The following is a 17,952-nucleotide window of genomic DNA, read 5'->3' as shown; positions in this document are numbered from 1 at the left end:
GGGCATCCCAGCGCCCAAAACGGCCAAAACACTTTCATCCATTCCATCAAAGCGTCCCGGCCAACATCCCCGTCTCCAAATAGATCGCGACTTTCGACAAACTGGCGGACCCGAACGCGCCACGCCACGCCACGCCACGCCACTGCCACGCCACGCCACTGCCACGCCACGCCGCGTGTCGCACGCCGTCTCGATTTCCATTTGCAATTGCGACTCTGTCATTTCCTCGTCTCCAATTAGGCGGGGGGGCGAGAGCGAGCAAAGAGAGAGAGCGGGGGGGGGGGGGGGGGGGGGGTAATGACCCGGGTGTGCGCATCGACGTGCACTGATGCCGCCTCACTTGAAAGGGTTGCAAATGCCACCCGCCACAACAACGCGCCGTCTTTCCCCCTTTTTCCCTCTCTTTTTCTCATTTCTCTCTCGGGCTTCAGCCGGCGAGGGTCGCGGGGCGAAAATCGCGCGCGATTTGGAGACGTTGGCGTATTATACTACAGTATCGCAGGGAAGGGACGGGCCGAGAAGGTGCGTGTGTCAATTTACGTCAGTCGTCTGCCTGCGACCCGCCAGCCCCGCCAGCCCCGCCAGCCCGGGGAAGGGAAGGGTGGTGGAAGGGGTGACGGCTTCGTCCGCAGAGGGTGGCCGGGGAGGGGGAGGGGGTCTGGAGCAGATTGTTAAATCCAAACCCGCCATCACGCCGCGCTGCGCCGCTGCGCCTTCTCCAGTGTAGTAGGTTCATCGGACGCGGCGCTGATGACACCTCGGGCACAACGCGTTCGGCGTATCGGCCGCTATCCCTCCAAAAACCCCACGACTCTACTTTGAGAGCCGCCAGGGGGCCCAAAAGCCGGTGGAGGGGGCCCCAAAACTCTAGACGCGTTTTGAGCTCCAGGGGCCTAAATAGGCCTCGAACCGAACGTGTGACCCCACCAATGATTCCTCGTTGGGAAAGCTATCCATTGGTGGGGTCACACGTCGGTTCGAGCCCCATTTAGGCTCTGGAGCTAAAAACGCGTCGGGATTTTGGCCGCCTCCCCCGGCTTCGGCCCACTGTGAGCCGCTCTGCCTGATTCGCACGTAGGAAGAACAGATAGAAGCGATGGTGCAAAGCGGGAGCCGACGCGGCGTCCCGGAACAAGTAGAGGCCGTGAGCGACTTGCGTTGAGCTCTCCACGACTGCCCCTTGCCCACTCGCACCCAGTCCCCGCACAGCCTGGTGCAGGACATCCAGGGCGGCATCCTGGCAGCACATCCCACACTGCAAACGCCGCAGCAACGGGACGACTCACCGCCCCGGGGAACGCCGACTGACTTCTTCCCCGCTTCTTCTCGTCGTCGCACAAAACAATCCAATCCCTCCGAGGATGCCATTTAAATCAGCGGCAAATTCCATCCAGGACGCGCTGGCTGAGGACGCCGACGACGCCGAGGACGCCGAGAAGGACGAGGTCCCCCCGGGGACTGGCCGGGCCGGGCCGGCCACACCGCCGCTACAGTGTAACGCACGCGACGTCATCGGTCCGAAAATCAGGGCGCCGCGAAACGCCATTTCAGCGACAATAGCGACAACAGCAAGGAGCCTCTCTTTGCAGGCAGGAGGTCCACTCCCCTCCGAAGGAAGGGAAGGGAAGGGAAGGGTGGAATAACTCCATTGCGGCAAAATACGCATGCATGCACAGTGTAATGCCGTTTCTCTCTCTCTCTCTCTCTCTCTCTCTCTCTCTCTCTCTCTCTCTCTCTCTCTCTCTCTCTCTCTCCCCTCTCTCTCTCTCTCTCTCGCGTCGCGGCGTCTCCCGCTGAGCGGTCCTCGCTCCCCGGCCGCCGCCGCTACGCCCGCGGCTACGGCATGCAAATAGGCCAAAGGAAGTCTCGAGGTGGAGACAGGGCCTACACTCGATCGGTATCATTTTCAAACACGAAATATGGCCAGGAATGCGGCGGCGGTATTAAACGAGGTTTCAGCATTCGCCGGGCAAAAAAAAAAATAATAATGAATAAAATAAAGAAACGCGAGTGAAATGTTTCCCGATCCCCGATCGACGTGCAGTCCCGGTCCACTGCCAAAAAACAAATCGCGAAAACGAATGTGGAGTGTAATGCAATTCGCAAGTGACTGTCTGTCTCTCTTTCTTCCGCTCGGCGCGGAATATAGAAAACTTCCCAACAACGTTGCAAACCTCGTCTGCAAAAAAAAAACTTTTTTTTCCTTTTTTTTCTCGTTTTCCTTCCTGAGGCGACCGACCCCCACACACGCCCTCTGCGCGGCCCTGCCTGGCCCTGCCTTCCGTGCACGGTCCGTGGATCAGCACACCGCAGCACTTCATTGTGGTCCGGGCGTTTTCCGGGAAGAGCTGCTTGAAAAGGCTGCCCAGGCCTCGGCCCAGGCCGTGGAGCTGTGCAGCTCCATTTCAGGATAAAGCGGCCGGCTGATCCGTCCTGGGCTGCCCTGGCTGCCCTTCACACCTCATCAGTTGATTCTTGCGGATCGCCATTCAGGGTTTCCCGGCCGAGAGGCCTTTCCGTCGCTCTGTCTCTCTCGCACTCATGGGGCGTCCCGTGTACGTGCGAGAGAGACAGAGCGACGAGAACGACTCCCGGAACCAGTCTGCTGCCCAGCCCTGCCCTACGGGTGCCCTTGGCCCTCTTGCCTGCCTCAACGGCGACAACCAAATTCGCCAATAAAATTCAGAAATGTAGCCGTCACTGTACACTTTTTTACATAAGCGCGCGCCTGTGATGAAAATATTTTGCGCATCGGACGACAATAAACGAAGCGCTTAAATTTTTGGCAGAGTAGCGGACGGACATCCGCACTGCAGAGAACTAGCACACGCTCATACATCTGCAAAGCTCTCATTCTCCGTCTCGGACTTCCCGGGGCAAACGGACTGCCGGGGCAGCCTGGGCAGCCCCGGTCCCTCCGCGCCCCCGCCACGGCCCGCCCTTCCCGACCCGCAGGGCACGTCCCTCAATCGCTAGCCTCCCACAAACTCACTCTCAAGTCACTTCAAATTTTTCATCAATTTGTAGAGAAGCGACGCGTGTCTCTCGGCCGCGGGTCGTCGCCTTCACGGCCAGTCCAAGAAACCCGAATTCTCCTAATTGTCCATCAGCGAAACACACTCCATTCTCGGAGGCTGTGAACCACACTGTGAACGACCCCGAGGATCATTGCGTTCCACGGAAGGCCAAGGTGACGACACGAAGATGCTTTCTCTCCCCCCCCCCTCTTCTTTTTAGCCTAAGCCTCTCCCCATCCCCCTACTTCTTGACTAATGACGAACCATTCAGGTATACCTGTCGATGCACGGCGCTAATACCTCCCGACCCCTCGCGCACAGTCTCTCTCTCACACACACACTCATACACACACACGCGCACACACACACGCTCACGCGCACGCAGTCGATGTAGTGACGGCCCAAATTGGATCTCGGCGCTTCAAGTGTTGGCTCGAGAGCGGCCCCGCTTCGCTACCTCATGACGCCAAATGATAGAGAGACAAAACGACGCACTACTACTGTGCGACGTGTCGCCGGCACTGCCGAGGCACTGCCCGGTCGGAAACCACTCCACTGGAAGTCACAATCAATACCCGGCGGCGCAGCCTGCGCAGCCAGCCAACGTGGAAACGACGAAAACGGTGTCACTTCGACATTGCAATTCGGGACCAGAGAAGGTGATTCGAGTGTTTCGCGCTTATCGCAGTGGCATTGTCAGTGTCGCCGACACACCCCACGCCGTACCGTGCCGGATATGGCTACATATGACCCAGAGGGAGGGAGAGAGAGAGAGAGAGAGAGAGAGAGAGAGAGAGAGAGAGAGAGAGAAGAGAGAGAGAGAGAGAGAGAGAGAGAGAGAGGGGGGGGGTGAGCTGCTTGACGGCCTCATGAACACACCCCCACCAGTGGCGCGGCGAGGCCCCACGCTGCCCCTGCCTGCCAGCCCTGCCTGGCTGCCCCCGGCGGGGCCGCCAGCTCTGCCAGGCTGCTGTTTGAGGCCGGAAGTCACCGCCATGCAAACATCGCCATCCTGCTCGCTCCACAGTTCGCGGCCCCAAACACTCTCTCTCTCTCTCTCTCTCTCTCTCTCTCTCTCTCTCTCTCTCTCTCTCTCTCTCTCTCTCTCTCTCTCTCTCTCTCTCTCTCTCTCTATGTCTCTCTCGCGCACGTCGCCAGCAAATACAGTGGTGCGACCAACCCGGCGCAGAGTCAGGCAGTGTCACGGACACCTCGAACTTCGAACTCTGAATTCTCATTTGCTTTCGGCAACTGATACAGTGCTTTGACCTAAAAGTCAACGACAAACTCAAATTTCCACTAGAATATCTAAGAAAATAAATGACATTCCTGAAGCAGACAAAATTCCTCAGAGAGAACGCCTAAATGAAATTTCTAAAACACTCTTCTGCGATTACGTATGAAAAGGACACAGCAAAACAGGCATAGTTTTAATTTTAAATGGAAGGTTGCATACAACGCGTGCCCCTACTCAAGCAGTGCATTTGCATTTTTCACCTCACCGCGCCGACCGACCGAAGCAAAACCATAGCAACACAGAGAAGGAAGACTGGTAGAACTGAAGGAGTAGTTACGCTTTAGTCAAGCATACAAATACACACTTGAAGTCAAGCCCATAGAAGAAAAACATTCCCTCAAGTTTAGGGAGATATGCGGGGGATCTCAATTTAAAGTTCAAGCGGCGGCCACCAAAATGTCTCGATTTAAATTTAACCAAAATGTCTCGATTTAGATTTAACCAAAATGTCTCGATTTAAATGTAAAGCGGCGGCCGCCAAAATATCTCGATTTTAGTAACTGAAAGCGGCGGCGGCCAACACGTCTCGATTTTAAATTTTAGAGCGGCGGCCTGGTGGCGATGGCGGCGACGCGATCCCGATTTGACGATTTGATACGGCGGCAGTGCGGCAGGAAGTGCACGCGCGGACGAATCGTTATTTCTTATGACCAGCACATTTCCCCTCGTGGCTGTGCCGTGGCGGTGCCGTGGCTGTGCCCGGTTGCAGGCAGCCCTGGCACCACAGGCACGCCGACCGCCCTACCGGTCCTGTCAAAATACAGTGTGCCGCCTGGCGGGCCTGGCGCCGCCGAACCGCGAACCTGCAGCGGAAAAACAAACCAAAGCTCCAGCTGGCGACGGTGGAGAAATCTACTCTAAATTATATATTTATAAAACCTACGTTCGCGAGGGAAATCGGCAAAGTTACCGTCACATTCGACGCCGCAAGCGTTTTCCATTCGTATATAATGAATGGTGGTTGTACAAGAAGGGTCAGGGCCTGGCGAAGTGAAGTGTTTCCCCGATTTTAAATGACTGTGACTATGAATTGCAACAGCCGGTTCGAGCAACAATGAGACCCGCTGGCTTGGCGATGTCACCCGTAATCCGTAAGCGAATTAAAGGCGATTACGGCTAGCGGAGTTCCCGCGGCGATTCCCGCGAAAAGCACGCAGCGGGCAGCCTGGCCCCGTCTCAGGCCCTGCGCGCTCTCGTCGCCCTGTCCCTCTCGCACGCGAGGGGCGTCCCGTGGGGCCCGTCGGGCTGCGAGGGACAGTCGTGGAAGGCGTACCTGTTCTTTGCGGCGGCGGCCCGGTCGCGCTGTCGCCGGTTCTTGAACCAGTTGCCCACCTGCGTGGGCGTGAGTCCGGTGGCCTGCGCCAGCTCGCGCTTCTTGGTGGGGTTGGGGTACGGGTCCTGCAAGTACCACTCGCGGAGCAGCGAGCGCGTCCGCTCCTTGAAGCAGTGCGTCTTCTGCTCGCCGTCCCAGATGGTTCGCGGCAGCGGGTACTTCTTCCGCACGCGGTACTTGTCCACGGGGCCGAGCGGCCGGCCGCGCAGCTTCTCGGCCTCCTGGTAGTGCGCCTCCAGCCACATGGCCTGCAGCTTGCCGTGCGAGTCTTTGGTGAACTTGTGGTGCTCCAGGATCGAGTACAGCTCCCGGAAGTGGCCGCTGTGGAAGGCCACGATGGCCCGCGCGCGCAGCACGGCCTCGCTCTTGTTGAGCTCGCCGATGTTGGGGTGCGCCACGGGCAGCGACCAGAGGAACCTGGCGAGCCGCTCGATGTCGCCGCTCTCCTCCAGGGTCTCGCACACGGCGGCCACCTGGGTGACGGTGAAGTTGAGGGTGGGCAGCGCGAACAGCGGGCTGGGCATGATGGGGGGCACGCCGCGGCCGCCGGGGCCGGGGGACGGCGCCGAGGGGCCGTTGGCCGTGGCGGCCACCGCCATGGCGGCGGCCACGGACAGCGCGGACACCGAGCTCACCCCCGCCGTGGACGGCCCCAGGCCTTGGTGCGCCACCGCGCCCACCCCGCCCAGCCCCAGCGCCATGGCATGGGCGGCCTGGTGGGCGGCGTGGGCCGCCTGCGCCGCCAGGGTGGCCGTGTCGACGGGGTGCCCCACCGGGTGGGAGAGGGTGGCCGTCGGGGGCTGCAGCCCGCCCAGCGCGCCCAGCGCGCCCGCACCCGGCACGCCCGGCCGGGGAGACAGCGGCGCGCTCTCGGTCACGGTGACGGGCGTGACGGCCGAGGCGGCATCCACGACCACGACGGCGTGCTCGCACTGGCCGTCGTCGCAGTCACACGTTGCGCCGTCACTGTCACTCGCACTGGTTGGGGACGCCGTTGTTGCACTGTCACACACACACGCACACACACACACTGCACTGTCGCTGCGACGATCGCCGCACTGTCCTGGTGCACTTCCCTGGCCTGGTCGCGCTGCAGCACGGCGCACTCTCCTGCGCGACGCCTTTGCCTGCCTCACTGGCACTGCCTCGGCGCTGCCTCCATGCGGCGCGGCGGCGGGCTGGGCTGCACCGGCCCCCTCCCGGCCAGCCCGCCAGCCTGCCCCCACCACCGCGCCGCGTCGCGCCGCGTCGCCCCGCCCTCTGATTGGCCGATCGCGCCGCGGTCGCCGTGGCAACGCCGTGGCAACGCCGTCCGTCCGCGCGCCCTGCTAAGCGCGCGGCCAATCGCAGGGCCGCGACAAAGGCGGCAAGGCGCCCGGGGGAGGGGGGAGGGGTCGCGGCGGCGCCGGCGGGGCGCGGGAGGGGGCCGAGGTGACGACGAGGTGGGGATAGTTTGCAGGCCCTGTTTGCGAGGCGAGCTTGAAAACAACTCCCGGCTAAGCCTGCCGAAGCGGCGACGCCTGCCGACGCCTGCCGAAGCCCCCCACGGGGAGGGCCCTCCCCGGGGCGGCGAAGGGCTGCATCCAAGAGCGCGTCGCGCAGCGTCGCGACGCCGGGATGAGCCCTCCTCGCCGGCGCTGCCTGCCTGCCTGGCGGCCCCGGCGGGGCGGCGCCGCGGTCGTCAAATGGGACGCCTCGGACGCGGCCGCGGATCGCTTAATGCGGAGTGTGAGTCGCGGTTCGGTTCGCTCGGCGCGCCGCGGCTCGCTTTGGTTCGGCTTGTCCCGATGATTAGCTTAATGTGATTTCGTTTTGTTCGACGGCATTCACGAGCTGCTTGGCGCGGGGATTTATTATTTGCTTCGGTGTTGCGACGACCCCCTTCCCTTCCCCCTGCTCCTCCATTATAATATCCGTCCCCCTCTCCGGAAGGGTGGGGCCTTGCCAGGCCTTGCCGTGCCGGCCCTGCCAGTGAGTAGCCCCCCGGCGTATTTCGCGCCCTGGCTTTGGCATTGACGCCACATTGTTGTGTAAAACACTTTGTGTCATACAGACGGTTTTACAACAAATCCTGTGTCCGGTAAATTAATCTCGGCTCACGTTTTTCACCTCGCGGGGTTCGGATTATGGCAGCCGGGTTTCGAACCATTCGCCTGAATTATTTTGAATTGCTATACGAAGCATTTTGTTTGTAAGCTTCTGATAAAAATACTTTGTACTTCATGGAATTTTTTTTTATGTCCTAGAAAGTAGTTGGATGTTGGGAGAGTACTCAACGATGCTATTGCTAGCCAGCGCGGTTATTCCTTTCGATTCTCGATACTTCTTGATACGAAACATAGACGGCCCACATTTGTCGCGTGTACCTCCCCCTCCCAAAGCTTCTGGCTTTCGAATAAAAAGTTTTTCTTTTCTTTATTATTTTATTTCATTCCGCTTGCGTGTCGCGAGGCAAACAACAAAAACAAGAACTCGCTTTCGATTGCCAACGCGGCGAGCCAGCCCGCTCCTCTTAACATTTAACTACCGGCAATTTATACTTGTTTCGAATAATTAATATCGATTCAGGCAGGGTGCCGCTGCCGCTCCGGGGCGGGGGGGGGGGGGGGGGGGCCTCCACTCCGCATGCGCCCATGATCCTAATGGCGACCCATGATACGAAACGCTCGCCACCCTGACAGCGGTGGAGCAGTAGCGCTGCCAAAATTCGATCTTTCAGTTTTGTTTTTCGTAAACTTTCGGATGTTTTTGCATCATTTTCTGAGACTACGTAGCACATGAAGTTCCAGATTATGTCGAATGCTTACTGTACATCAGCTTGCATATTATCAGTATTACCAGAGGTAAAAGTTTCAGTATCTGTAATTGTCAGGGCGTTGCACATTGCAGCAGAGGCGAAGGGGGTGGTTGAACTTGTTCACTCGCTCCATGGCGAACAGAGTGACGCAGCCTTCGGCAGCGCTAGTCGAGAACGCAACCGGAATGGCTGGTCGTGATGCGATACGCCGAGCCTGATGAGCTGCGGGTGTGAGCAGGCGGACGTGTTCAGGCTCGGCTTGCCAAACCGCCCCGCCCCGCCCCGCCCGGCTCAACTCCATGCCAGGGTTGTTCGGCAGCGCACTCCAACAAACTCTCATTACGTGGATCAAACATCAAAACGGGCGAGGCGGGCGAGGAAGGGGGAGTCGGATAGGTGCGAGCGAAGGCCGGCCACGCCACTGGGGAGGAGACGCGGCGATTTTGCGGTGGAGAACGAGTCGGACGGAGACGGGACGAGACAGAAAGGGAGCACAGCAAAGTAATTGAGAAAAGGGACGCTAAAAAAAGAAATTTTTGTTCGTCTAAAACGAGTAGAATTTTTTTATAAAAATGAAAAATTACACGTTGACAGAGTTCCAGACAATCCTCGTCCTATAATCTGACGCCTTCAAAACACGCACACAAACAACAAACCGAAAAAAAAACAAAGAAAAAAAAAGGAAAGAAGAATCGAAAGGGAACGCACACAAACTCCCAACCGTACCGTCGCGCCCCACCCACTCCTAAACGCATTCTTTAAAAAGCAAACAACGCATAACAAATGAAGTCCTAATAGTAAATAACAAAAACGGTGATGAGTAATTATGAGGTCACAGCCACCGGCATGCGCGTGTCCCTGTTCCCCTCCGTTGTCAGCGCCCCCTTACACGAAGGAGGGGCGTTTGGGAATGCGTCTCGGGCGCACACAGCCCACAGCACGGACGCACCTTTTGAGCGGCGCGATCGTCCAAGGGACTCATCGCTCTGTCTCTCTCGCGCATATGCCTGACGCCTCCCACGAGTCAGAGAGAGAGAGGGGGGGTGACAGCGATGTGCGCGGAGTCAGTCGGCAGCGCCGCGTCCCTGGCCGCCCCCGTAAGGACTGCAACACAACAGGAAGTTTGAAGCGCGCCCGCCAGAGAGCAGCACCGCGTGGAGCCACGCGGAGCATTCCCCGAGACCGCGGAGGAATTCGCGGTGTAGCGGCGCAGCCATGGCGCAGCGCGGGGTGGTGAGGCGTGACCAGCGAGCCGAGCCGAACCGAGCCGAGCCGAGCCGAGCCGAACCGAGCCGAGCCGAACCGGACACGTAACGCACGTAACGCACGCCCCAACATGTGGGCAGAGGCCTCCCCGCGGATTACAACCACCGCTGAGGCAGTCTCCGTCCTGCAGAGACGAGACGCAGGCACGCCGAGCGGGTCCAGCTGCAATGCAGCGTGCTCGCAGATCATACAACGCCTATGAAATTTCAACTTTTACAGTGAATTGGGCGCAAGCAGGATGGCGGAAACTCCACGTTCATATATCTAGTTTGGAGTTTCATTGCGCAAGACACAAGAGAAAATTGAACTTTCAAGGGGGGAGAGGAAAAATTTTTTCAAGCGGGACGCGGGGAACTCGCGACTTGGACACCGGTCCGCGGTTTGGAGCTACTTAGTGTACACAACACTATCTTTGTATTTACTGACAGTGGCTGTTCCAGAAGATACCGCCGAGCTGCCTCCACTACTCGCAGGGGAAGTACAGACTTTCCCGACGCACGCGCACGGCTTGGCTTGGCTTGGCTTTCCCCGGAGTTCCCTTCGGCTTTCTGCAGCTCCATTGATAAATTCAAGAGGGGGAGAAAAGGCGATAGGGACAAAAACGCCCACTTTTCAGCATCTAGGGAGCAGCCTAAAATGCTAAAAAGCTAAGAGTGCAACCTTTCGCCTGCTGGGGTGCTGCCCCCTCTGTTTTTCACTTGTGCTGGCTCTGAACCCCCACTAGCTAAATATCCCCCTATGGAATTTCGGCAACGCAAAATGCTTCATGAAATATTTACTGTTTGCTTTTGCGCGTATACGACACGCGCCGCAGAGTCCACACAGACGTCTCGCTCTCCTTGCGACGTTCCGTTCCGACACCCCCGCCTGCAGGCGGCATGCCGCGCGGCCAAGAAGACCGACAGGACGGCCCAGCCAGACGGACAGACGCTCTGTGCTTCTTCATTGTTTGGGAATCCCCGCTACGAACGGTTGCCTTCGCCTGCCTTGCCTGTCCGCCCTGCCTCCGCGCACGTTCGCCAAATATAAAAGGCAGCCAGCTGACCCGAGCAACCAAGAAAGACTGTCAGCACCTCGTACGTGTCGATTTTTAATTCTCACGATACACTCGTTCGCCCAGAAATAAAACACAAAATACAGGCATATGTACTTTCTCCTCTAAAAGTAACGCCCTACCCCCTCTTTTTACTATGTTTGTTGTTGTTGTTGTTTTGTGCGAATAAGTACCGCGGCGCGCGATGGAATCCGGTCAGTGCTTCTTGCATGTTGCGAGGCTGACACCCGTTCGGCCCCGTTTTCTGCGGTGTGTGTGCAGGTGTGCCGGAGTCACCTGCTGGAGTCCAGCACCGCGACCCCAGCCCGCCCCGCCCCGCCCCGCCACGCCCCGCGACTCGCGGCAGACTGCGCGGCGACAGCGCTGCGGCGAGGCAATGCCTTTTCCGGGGAAAAGACCCGCGCGCCCGCCGGACCGCAACCACGGCGTGCTGACCTATTTGTGCGGCACGCACGCCCCGCCACGCCCCGCCCCGCCGCGCCCCGCCACGCCACGCCCCGCCACGCCACGCCACGCTGCGACGAAGGCGATGTTGATAGTGACGGGCAAAACCCCATCCCATCCCCCTCTCACGCCCACGCACCGCGGAGGCACGCCACTGGCACGCCTCTGGCACGCCGACGTCGTGTGAGTCTACTCGCCGGCTCTCCTCTCGCCCGCACAAACCCGGCCCAAAATGACGCACTTTGAAATCGATCACATTCCCCCTCTCCCGGCCGCCCCGTCTGTTTGAATCGTCTTCCGCCATCATGAACTCCGCGTCGACCAAGAGGGGGAAGTTAGAGGGGACCGCGGCGTGGCGTGGCGTGCCGTGCCGTGCCGTGCCGTGGCGTGCCGCGCGGGCTTTAACAAGATAATTGCTCTCAGATAGGCACGCCGGGGCTGGCAGGGCTGGCGAGCTGAGCAACAGTGAACAGAGTGAACAGAAGTGAACAGAGCAGTGAACAGAATGTAACCCAACGCCGATCATCAGCAGGCCGCACTGCGGAAGGGGGCACCGCTGCACCGCGGCGGCCACGCTCTGTCTCTCTCGCACCAAACCTCGGAGCCCCCAGTGCGAGAGAGACAGAGTGAGTGAGGCTGCGAGGGGCCGACAAGGACACCGAGCGGGCCCATGAGTCGGACTGCCACCCAGCAGCCAGCCGAGAGTCGTCGCTCTGTCTCTCTCGCACCTCTGGAACGCCCCAAGAGTGCCACAGAGACAGAGCGACATAATCTCGGAGCTGCTGTAGTCAATGGAGTGGACCGAAGTGTGCCGCGGAGACCAGCGGGCGCGAGCTGTAACACTGTGAAAAGTGTAGAGTTTGGATTCGGAGACGATACGATGGCGACCGAACGGGGAGCCCGCGACAGTAACGGACACGTTGGGACAATGTCGTCGACCTCGATTTGACTATCGACAGTTCCCATCTCTCATCGGGGAAGTACAGTGCAACTGCTTTCGCGGCAAGGCAAGGCCTGCGACGGACCACATGGAGCATGGAACGACACTCGTTTCAGACTCGATCCTCATTTCTGATACTTGGTCGTTCTTCGGCTGGAACTTTCGTTCCGGTCGGTTCCGCGGCCTGGGATTCGGATAAGCCTGTGCGTCGTACTTGTTACCACACCGCAAGGCTCTGTCTCCCTCACTCACGGGCCGTCCCGTTGGGGCGCGAGAGAGACAGAGCGATGAAAGCGCGGCTCGCCGCACTGTGGGCGGCAACAGAGCCCGCCGAACCAAGCGTGCCTAATCCAAGCGGATAACCTGATAGTGCAGTTATATAGTCACCCCCTCGCTATGTAGTCGCTTCACCGCGACCGGGCGAGCCACCCCGCGCACGCCGCGCACAGCCTGCCAAATCGCTTCGCTCTGCTCGGCTCTGCTCCGCTCGCGTCGTCTCGTTCGGTTAATCTTGGGTTACATCACCGTTTACACGCGTTAGCGGGGCGGGGCCCGGCCGCCGCCATCGACCCCCATGCGCAGCGGATTGGATTACACCAAAGTTTTCATAAACCGACTTATTAGACTCAAATTCGACCGCCGGACCGCCTGGGCCACATGTTTTATCCAAAGTGCGCGTCCGCACGGACACTGAAGCGGGCATGTTGTTGGGCTGCTGTTGTTTCAGAGTGTACAGACGTAAATGAGATTTCTCCATAATTTTGATAAACACTATATAGCACAGTTTAATTTTTATTGTAAGACATTTTGAGTGTAAATAAATTTATTTAAAAACACGTTCTTAAAGTTTGAAGCTGACTCGTGACTATAAAGGTCCGCTCCATCACGCGCTCCAAATTGGCCTTGAACTGAACATTATGTAAAGACTAGCATGCTGGTCTGGCCGCCATGGTGTGCAGTTGAGTCTACTGTACAGCGGTCAGATGTTTTTTTTTTTCTCTTTCTCGGCGAGGATTTTTCGTGTTTGAAAACTGTCAAAAATTGACCCGTCAGCGAAAGGATCGTCCTTCGCAGGCAGTGCCAGGCACGTTCGCAGAAGTTGTGGAAATAGACCTCAGGTGTCACTGATGCTATCACCCGTGGAGCACGCACGCTGTGCACTAAACACTCCCCGAACCAAAGTCGATCCCCCGATGCCGGACGGCGGAACAAGAAACCCGAGTAGTCATCGCTGGAATGGGATACACAGAGCCTATTGACCCGAAAAGCAGATTAAATTTTGGGAGCGCGGCCGCAGGGCACCGCAGGGCCGCAACGCGCTGCCCGCCCCCCAGCCTCGCTTGTTTTGTTACATTGTCTTGCTGCTCACCACGGCTCACCACTGCTCCGCATTCACGGCCTTTTCTTTGCAGTGGCGTGCTAAACTGCATTCAGTGTGGCGATACAAGCATTCATTGTGCGGCGCGTCATCGAATCTCGCCCCATCTTTCTGCGTTTTTAAAAAGTGCGCGAAAAAGGCCCTCGGCCGGCCGGCCCGCCGCGCCCTCGAGTTTCACCATCCATTCATTCGTCCATTCATTCATAAAGCGTAATTGGCTTGTGGCTGGTGTCGGCCGAGGGGGGGGAGGAAAACTTTTTCCTCAAAATTTTTAAAATCAGACCGAAAACGGCGCGGCTAACCGAGACGTTTGCTTGCCTTGCAGAGAAAAAGATCCCAGTTGATTTTAGAAACGCGAAAGTCGTTTCGAGATCTCGAAACGATCTATTTTCTCGTTGCTCGAATCCATCCCCTCTTTCCGGGGTCCTTTCGGACTCGGCCGGCGACAGCCTCGGCAACGGCAGGCGCCGAACCAACAATAACATCCTGTGCACAGCATGCAGACACGTCCTCTCGTCTCCCATACACAAATATACATGGCAGTGGCGTGGCGCCACTTTGCCGGTGACACTTTGACATGAGCCGTCGGGAGGCGGGGCACCACCACCGGGCCACGGTGCCACGGTCCATCCACCTTTTAAAAATAAAACAAAACGCTCTCATTTTTGCCGAACCAATCTATCCGCGTGGCTTCAAAATTACGCACGCTTTCTGTTTTTACCTATACATTTTGGGGAGCGAGAGTGCCATAATTTGCCCCTTTTTCGATTCACGATTGTCAGTGGCGTAGCAAAGGGGTGGGTTATGCCCCTCTTCTCTGGTCCTGCCGGCAGGAAACACAAGAGTCCGCAAAGTAGGCGAAAAATGCGACAAAAGCCTGCCCGGAAAAAGAGAAGTAAAATCGACTATGCCACTGGAAGGGGAATGAAACAAAGTCGTGGGTGAGGTGGAATAATTCGGGCCAAAAAAACGAGGCAGCGATGAAAGGAGTGAGCTCGTTTCTTTTCCAACGGCCGGCGCCTCGAGCGCCTCGCCAGCCTCGCTGCACAGTGGCACAGTCAAATATCTCGGCTCGGAGTCAAAGATACTTTACAAGGCGGGAAAAAAAGTCCGGCGCAATTTTCTCCTCCGAAAGGAAACAAGAATAGGAAAGAAATAAGGCGGAAGTCACGCCGGCATGGATCGCGCGGCAAGAGGGGACCAGTTCAAATCCGAACAGGACTAGGTCGCTGTCTCTCTCGCGGCCCTGGGGCGCGCCGTGGGTGCGAGAGAGACGCGACGGCGCTATGCGGAGTCTGGGTGGCCGCGGGGGTGGGCTCCGGGCGATCCGCCGGATCCGCTGGGCCGTGAAATGGCGCCATCTAACCCCATTCTTCGCCCTGCCTCGCCCTGCCTCGTCATTTTCATGCAAATCGGTGGCGGTAAACGGCCTGGTGTCGGCTCCGTTCTGTCCGGGTCCTATCCGATCCGCGTGCCGCGACGCCGCGACGCCGCGACAGTGATAGCTTTCGACTTTCGGCCGCACGTACACCCGAAATATGTGACACGGCGCCGGATGGGGAAATATCTGTTTGAGCGCCGGGCTGATTCCGCAAAGCGCGTTCCGTCGCACTGTCTCTATCGCACACCCATACAGTACGAGATGCCTCGAGAGTGCGAGAGAAACAGACGACGGGGATGCTTGAGGATCCCTGGGCAACACTTGAGGCACCTGCCCCCCGCTGCCGCAGGTGGGAAGGCGCCTCCCCTCTCTACCACTACTCTCCGCCTCAAGAACACTATTAAGAAAACAAAACACTTCGTGGAGTGAATCTAACGACGGGTCCATGTGCATGCAACGATGCATGTCAGGCCCTCGCGACAATACGTGTTTAGACGAAATATTGCAGCACAGTGTCAGCGCATGGTGTCATGGTGGGCACATTCAACAAGTGGTCTTCGCGCCAACGGGCGCCAACTGACGGTACTTACAGGCAGAACAGTATCTATTATAAGTTTGTCATCGTAGTCGCAGAATAAAATTTATCTTGACAACTCATTATACTCTTCCTGTTCCTGCTATCCTAAACCTGAGGAGGACCACTAGATCATGGTGATGACTCCTGAATTACTTCGCTGTCTGGAACCACGCGTTTCTACATCGTGCTGGAACCCACCCACCCGCGCGCCTTCTCTGCCATGTTTGCTTTCAACCGATTCAGAAAAAAATGCACTTTTGTAGGGGAGGGGGTATATACTCACTGCGTTCCGCCGTGCGCGGGGTATCTCCGCCCCGCGCCGCCGACCGGGGTATCGACAGCAGGGTACGCGCGCGGGGTATAGCCTGCAGCAGGAGCCGCCGGGAAGAGACATAACGCTTTTTTCCGTGAGTTTCTTGTTTATTAAGTCAATAGAAATGTGAAAAAAACATAAGATGATGATGATTGTTTCATGAATTGCTGGGATCTCCTCGTTTTAAGCTGAATCCTACTCCCTCAACAACAGCCTTCGTTCCGGGGGCCATTCCACGGGGAAGTTTGGACAAGTGACTCTGAAATCGATAGACAAGTACCAAATAACAGAACTGACACAGATCTCTCTTTTGGCTCGAATAGTTTTTCTTAATGCATAGTTACTTACCCTTGGGGTGGTATCTTCACAGCTCATGTAACCAATGCAAAAGCTTTGTGTTGTATGTGACCATAGAAACTCGCCCATACCATCTTCTTCACATTTAACTGAGATCACACCGCCAAGACGCACAGGCATTCCAGCTAAGAAGGGTGAATCTGTATGTAAAAAAACAACAATTGATTCTCCGCAAACAAACAAGAGCCTCAAGAGCCAGCCGTATTCCATTTTACAACTTACCTAAAAATTTATTGACCATAGTTCCATGAAGACAAGTGGTGCCACAGTCTGCTGTCATAAGGTCGATTGCTGCTTCTTTTGCGAGCATAGTGCGGATCAAGTACTCACCACAGCCTGACGTGCTTGTGGCAACAGAGCTTTGACCATTTTTGCCTTCTTGAGCCCAACAGCCGCAACCAAACATCGCAGCCTGACCCACCCTGCCGGAGTGTTTCAAGATGATGCCACCACTTGAACTGGCAGCAGCCACGTGTCCTTGCCCATCCACACAAACTGCACCAACTGTATCAAGTGGGCTAAGTGTCTGTCAAAATATTTAAAATGTTACTATAAAAGCATTAAGACAAAAATTGAAGGAGTGGAGTCAATATTTAACAAAGCATAGATTATGGAACTTACATTTATATCTTTCTTCTGAACTTTGGCCAGCTTCTTTTTGTAGTGGTTGTATATGTTCCTTGATCTTTCTGACAATAAACAGAGCAAGCAATTTTAGTACTTGAAGAATAAAAAGGGGTTTCAAAATAAATATGAAAGCTTTGCCATACCAGACACAAGAGACTTCGGATCCGTGGTGGGTATCCCCACTTCTTCGGCCCACAAGCGAGCTCCATCTCCAACAAGAAGACTGCAAAGACAGAGCTCTACAGACAAGGCCAACAAATGTAAATTCGGATGAATGACATGCATCTAACCCATGCAAACCATACATACCATGGAGGCACTCGGCCCATTGAAAGGCCTGAACCACTTTGCCTCATGCAAAGGCTTTTTGCTAGAGTGACAGGATTTTTCACTCCTGGTACGGCACCAATGGCGCCCCATGTCAAACTTTGGCCATCCATGACACATGCATCACACTCCACACAACCATCCCACGTTAAATTGGAACCAAAGCCAGCATTGGTTAGAGGAGAGTCTTCTAAGACTGACGTAGTTGCTGTCACTGCTTCCAGAGCACTGCCTCCCTGTTTCAGGACCTCCACACCCTTCAAAGACATGAGTTAAAGAAAATCAATCAGGAATACTTTAATGATATTGCACAAACAGAAAAATTGTCTTACCTTTCTACAAGCATCCCTGCAAAGTTTTTTGTAAGCTGAACTAGCATCATCAGAGTGATCGCCAGCACCTACGAGAACATTAAGAGATTTTATACCGAACTTTTTGAAGTAAACCATAGAGCATATCAAGCATGGAGGTTAGGTACATAAAATTTACCAGTTCGTACCTGCATGTACACCTACGAAGCCCGACATATTCGACATATCAGTGTTTGTTTACAAAAAGACATACTACTTTAAGAACATCAAAATAGTTTCTGGGGCAACAATGTCACCGGTTTTGAAGATTCCTTCAAACATGCGAAATTCTTTACGATCTACTCAAATTGTCAAGTTTCATATTTTTACGGATCCAGCAGAGAAATGTTGAAACTTTAAAACTTCAAATATGTGTAATGACTGCAGTGAAAGAACTTGCTGCCGCGACCGTGGGTTGTGCTGAGCGCTGAATTTCTCATTGCAGTACAACATATCAGCGTTATTTACACGTCACAACGTTATTCGCAGTTTTT

General features: G+C 56.3%; 2 protein-coding genes across 2 annotated transcripts in view; both read right to left on the bottom strand.

Annotated features, from left to right (window-relative positions):
- Window positions 1–6,177, bottom strand: part of LOC117652266 (homeobox protein SIX6) — a 38,111-nt gene extending 31,934 nt beyond the window's left edge. Inside the window, exon 1 of the mRNA XM_034397036.1 lies at window positions 5,588–6,177. Within this exon, the coding sequence (XP_034252927.1) occupies window positions 5,588–6,171 (584 nt within the window). The 5' untranslated portion in view covers window positions 6,172–6,177. The remainder of the gene's footprint in view (window positions 1–5,587) is intronic.
- A 9,712-nt stretch (window positions 6,178–15,889) lies between these two features.
- LOC117652430 (threonine aspartase 1-like) lies at window positions 15,890–17,879 on the bottom strand. Its single transcript, XM_034397327.1, has 8 exons — window positions 17,608–17,879; window positions 17,441–17,508; window positions 17,091–17,365; window positions 16,925–17,004; window positions 16,776–16,843; window positions 16,377–16,680; window positions 16,146–16,294; window positions 15,890–16,056 (listed from the first exon to the last, which is right to left on the bottom strand). Exons 1-8 carry the CDS (start codon window positions 17,642–17,644, stop codon window positions 15,955–15,957), a joined length of 1,083 nt encoding a protein of 360 aa, XP_034253218.1. The 5' UTR covers window positions 17,645–17,879; the 3' UTR covers window positions 15,890–15,954.
- Between the last annotated feature and the right edge of the window lie 73 nt (window positions 17,880–17,952).

Source organism: Thrips palmi, unplaced genomic scaffold, assembly GCF_012932325.1.
Source record: "Thrips palmi isolate BJ-2018 unplaced genomic scaffold, TpBJ-2018v1 HiC_scaffold_7, whole genome shotgun sequence".
Taxonomy (NCBI): domain Eukaryota; kingdom Metazoa; phylum Arthropoda; class Insecta; order Thysanoptera; family Thripidae; genus Thrips; species Thrips palmi.
This window is presented reverse-complemented; position numbering and strand designations above follow the sequence as displayed.

What these genes read in the sequence shown, in the direction of transcription:
- LOC117652430 (XM_034397327.1), bottom strand. Translation starts at nt 17,644, where the DNA reads ATGTCGAATATGTCGGGCTTCGTAGGTGTACATGCAG. An exon ending in CTTCGTAGGTGTACATGCAG is followed by an intron (nt 17,509 to 17,607) that starts GTACGAACTGGT and finishes ATGTTCTCGTAG; the next exon opens with GTGCTGGCGATCACTCTGAT. An exon ending in TATGGTCAATAAATTTTTAG is followed by an intron (nt 16,295 to 16,376) that starts GTAAGTTGTAAA and finishes TTTTACATACAG; the next exon opens with ATTCACCCTTCTTAGCTGGA.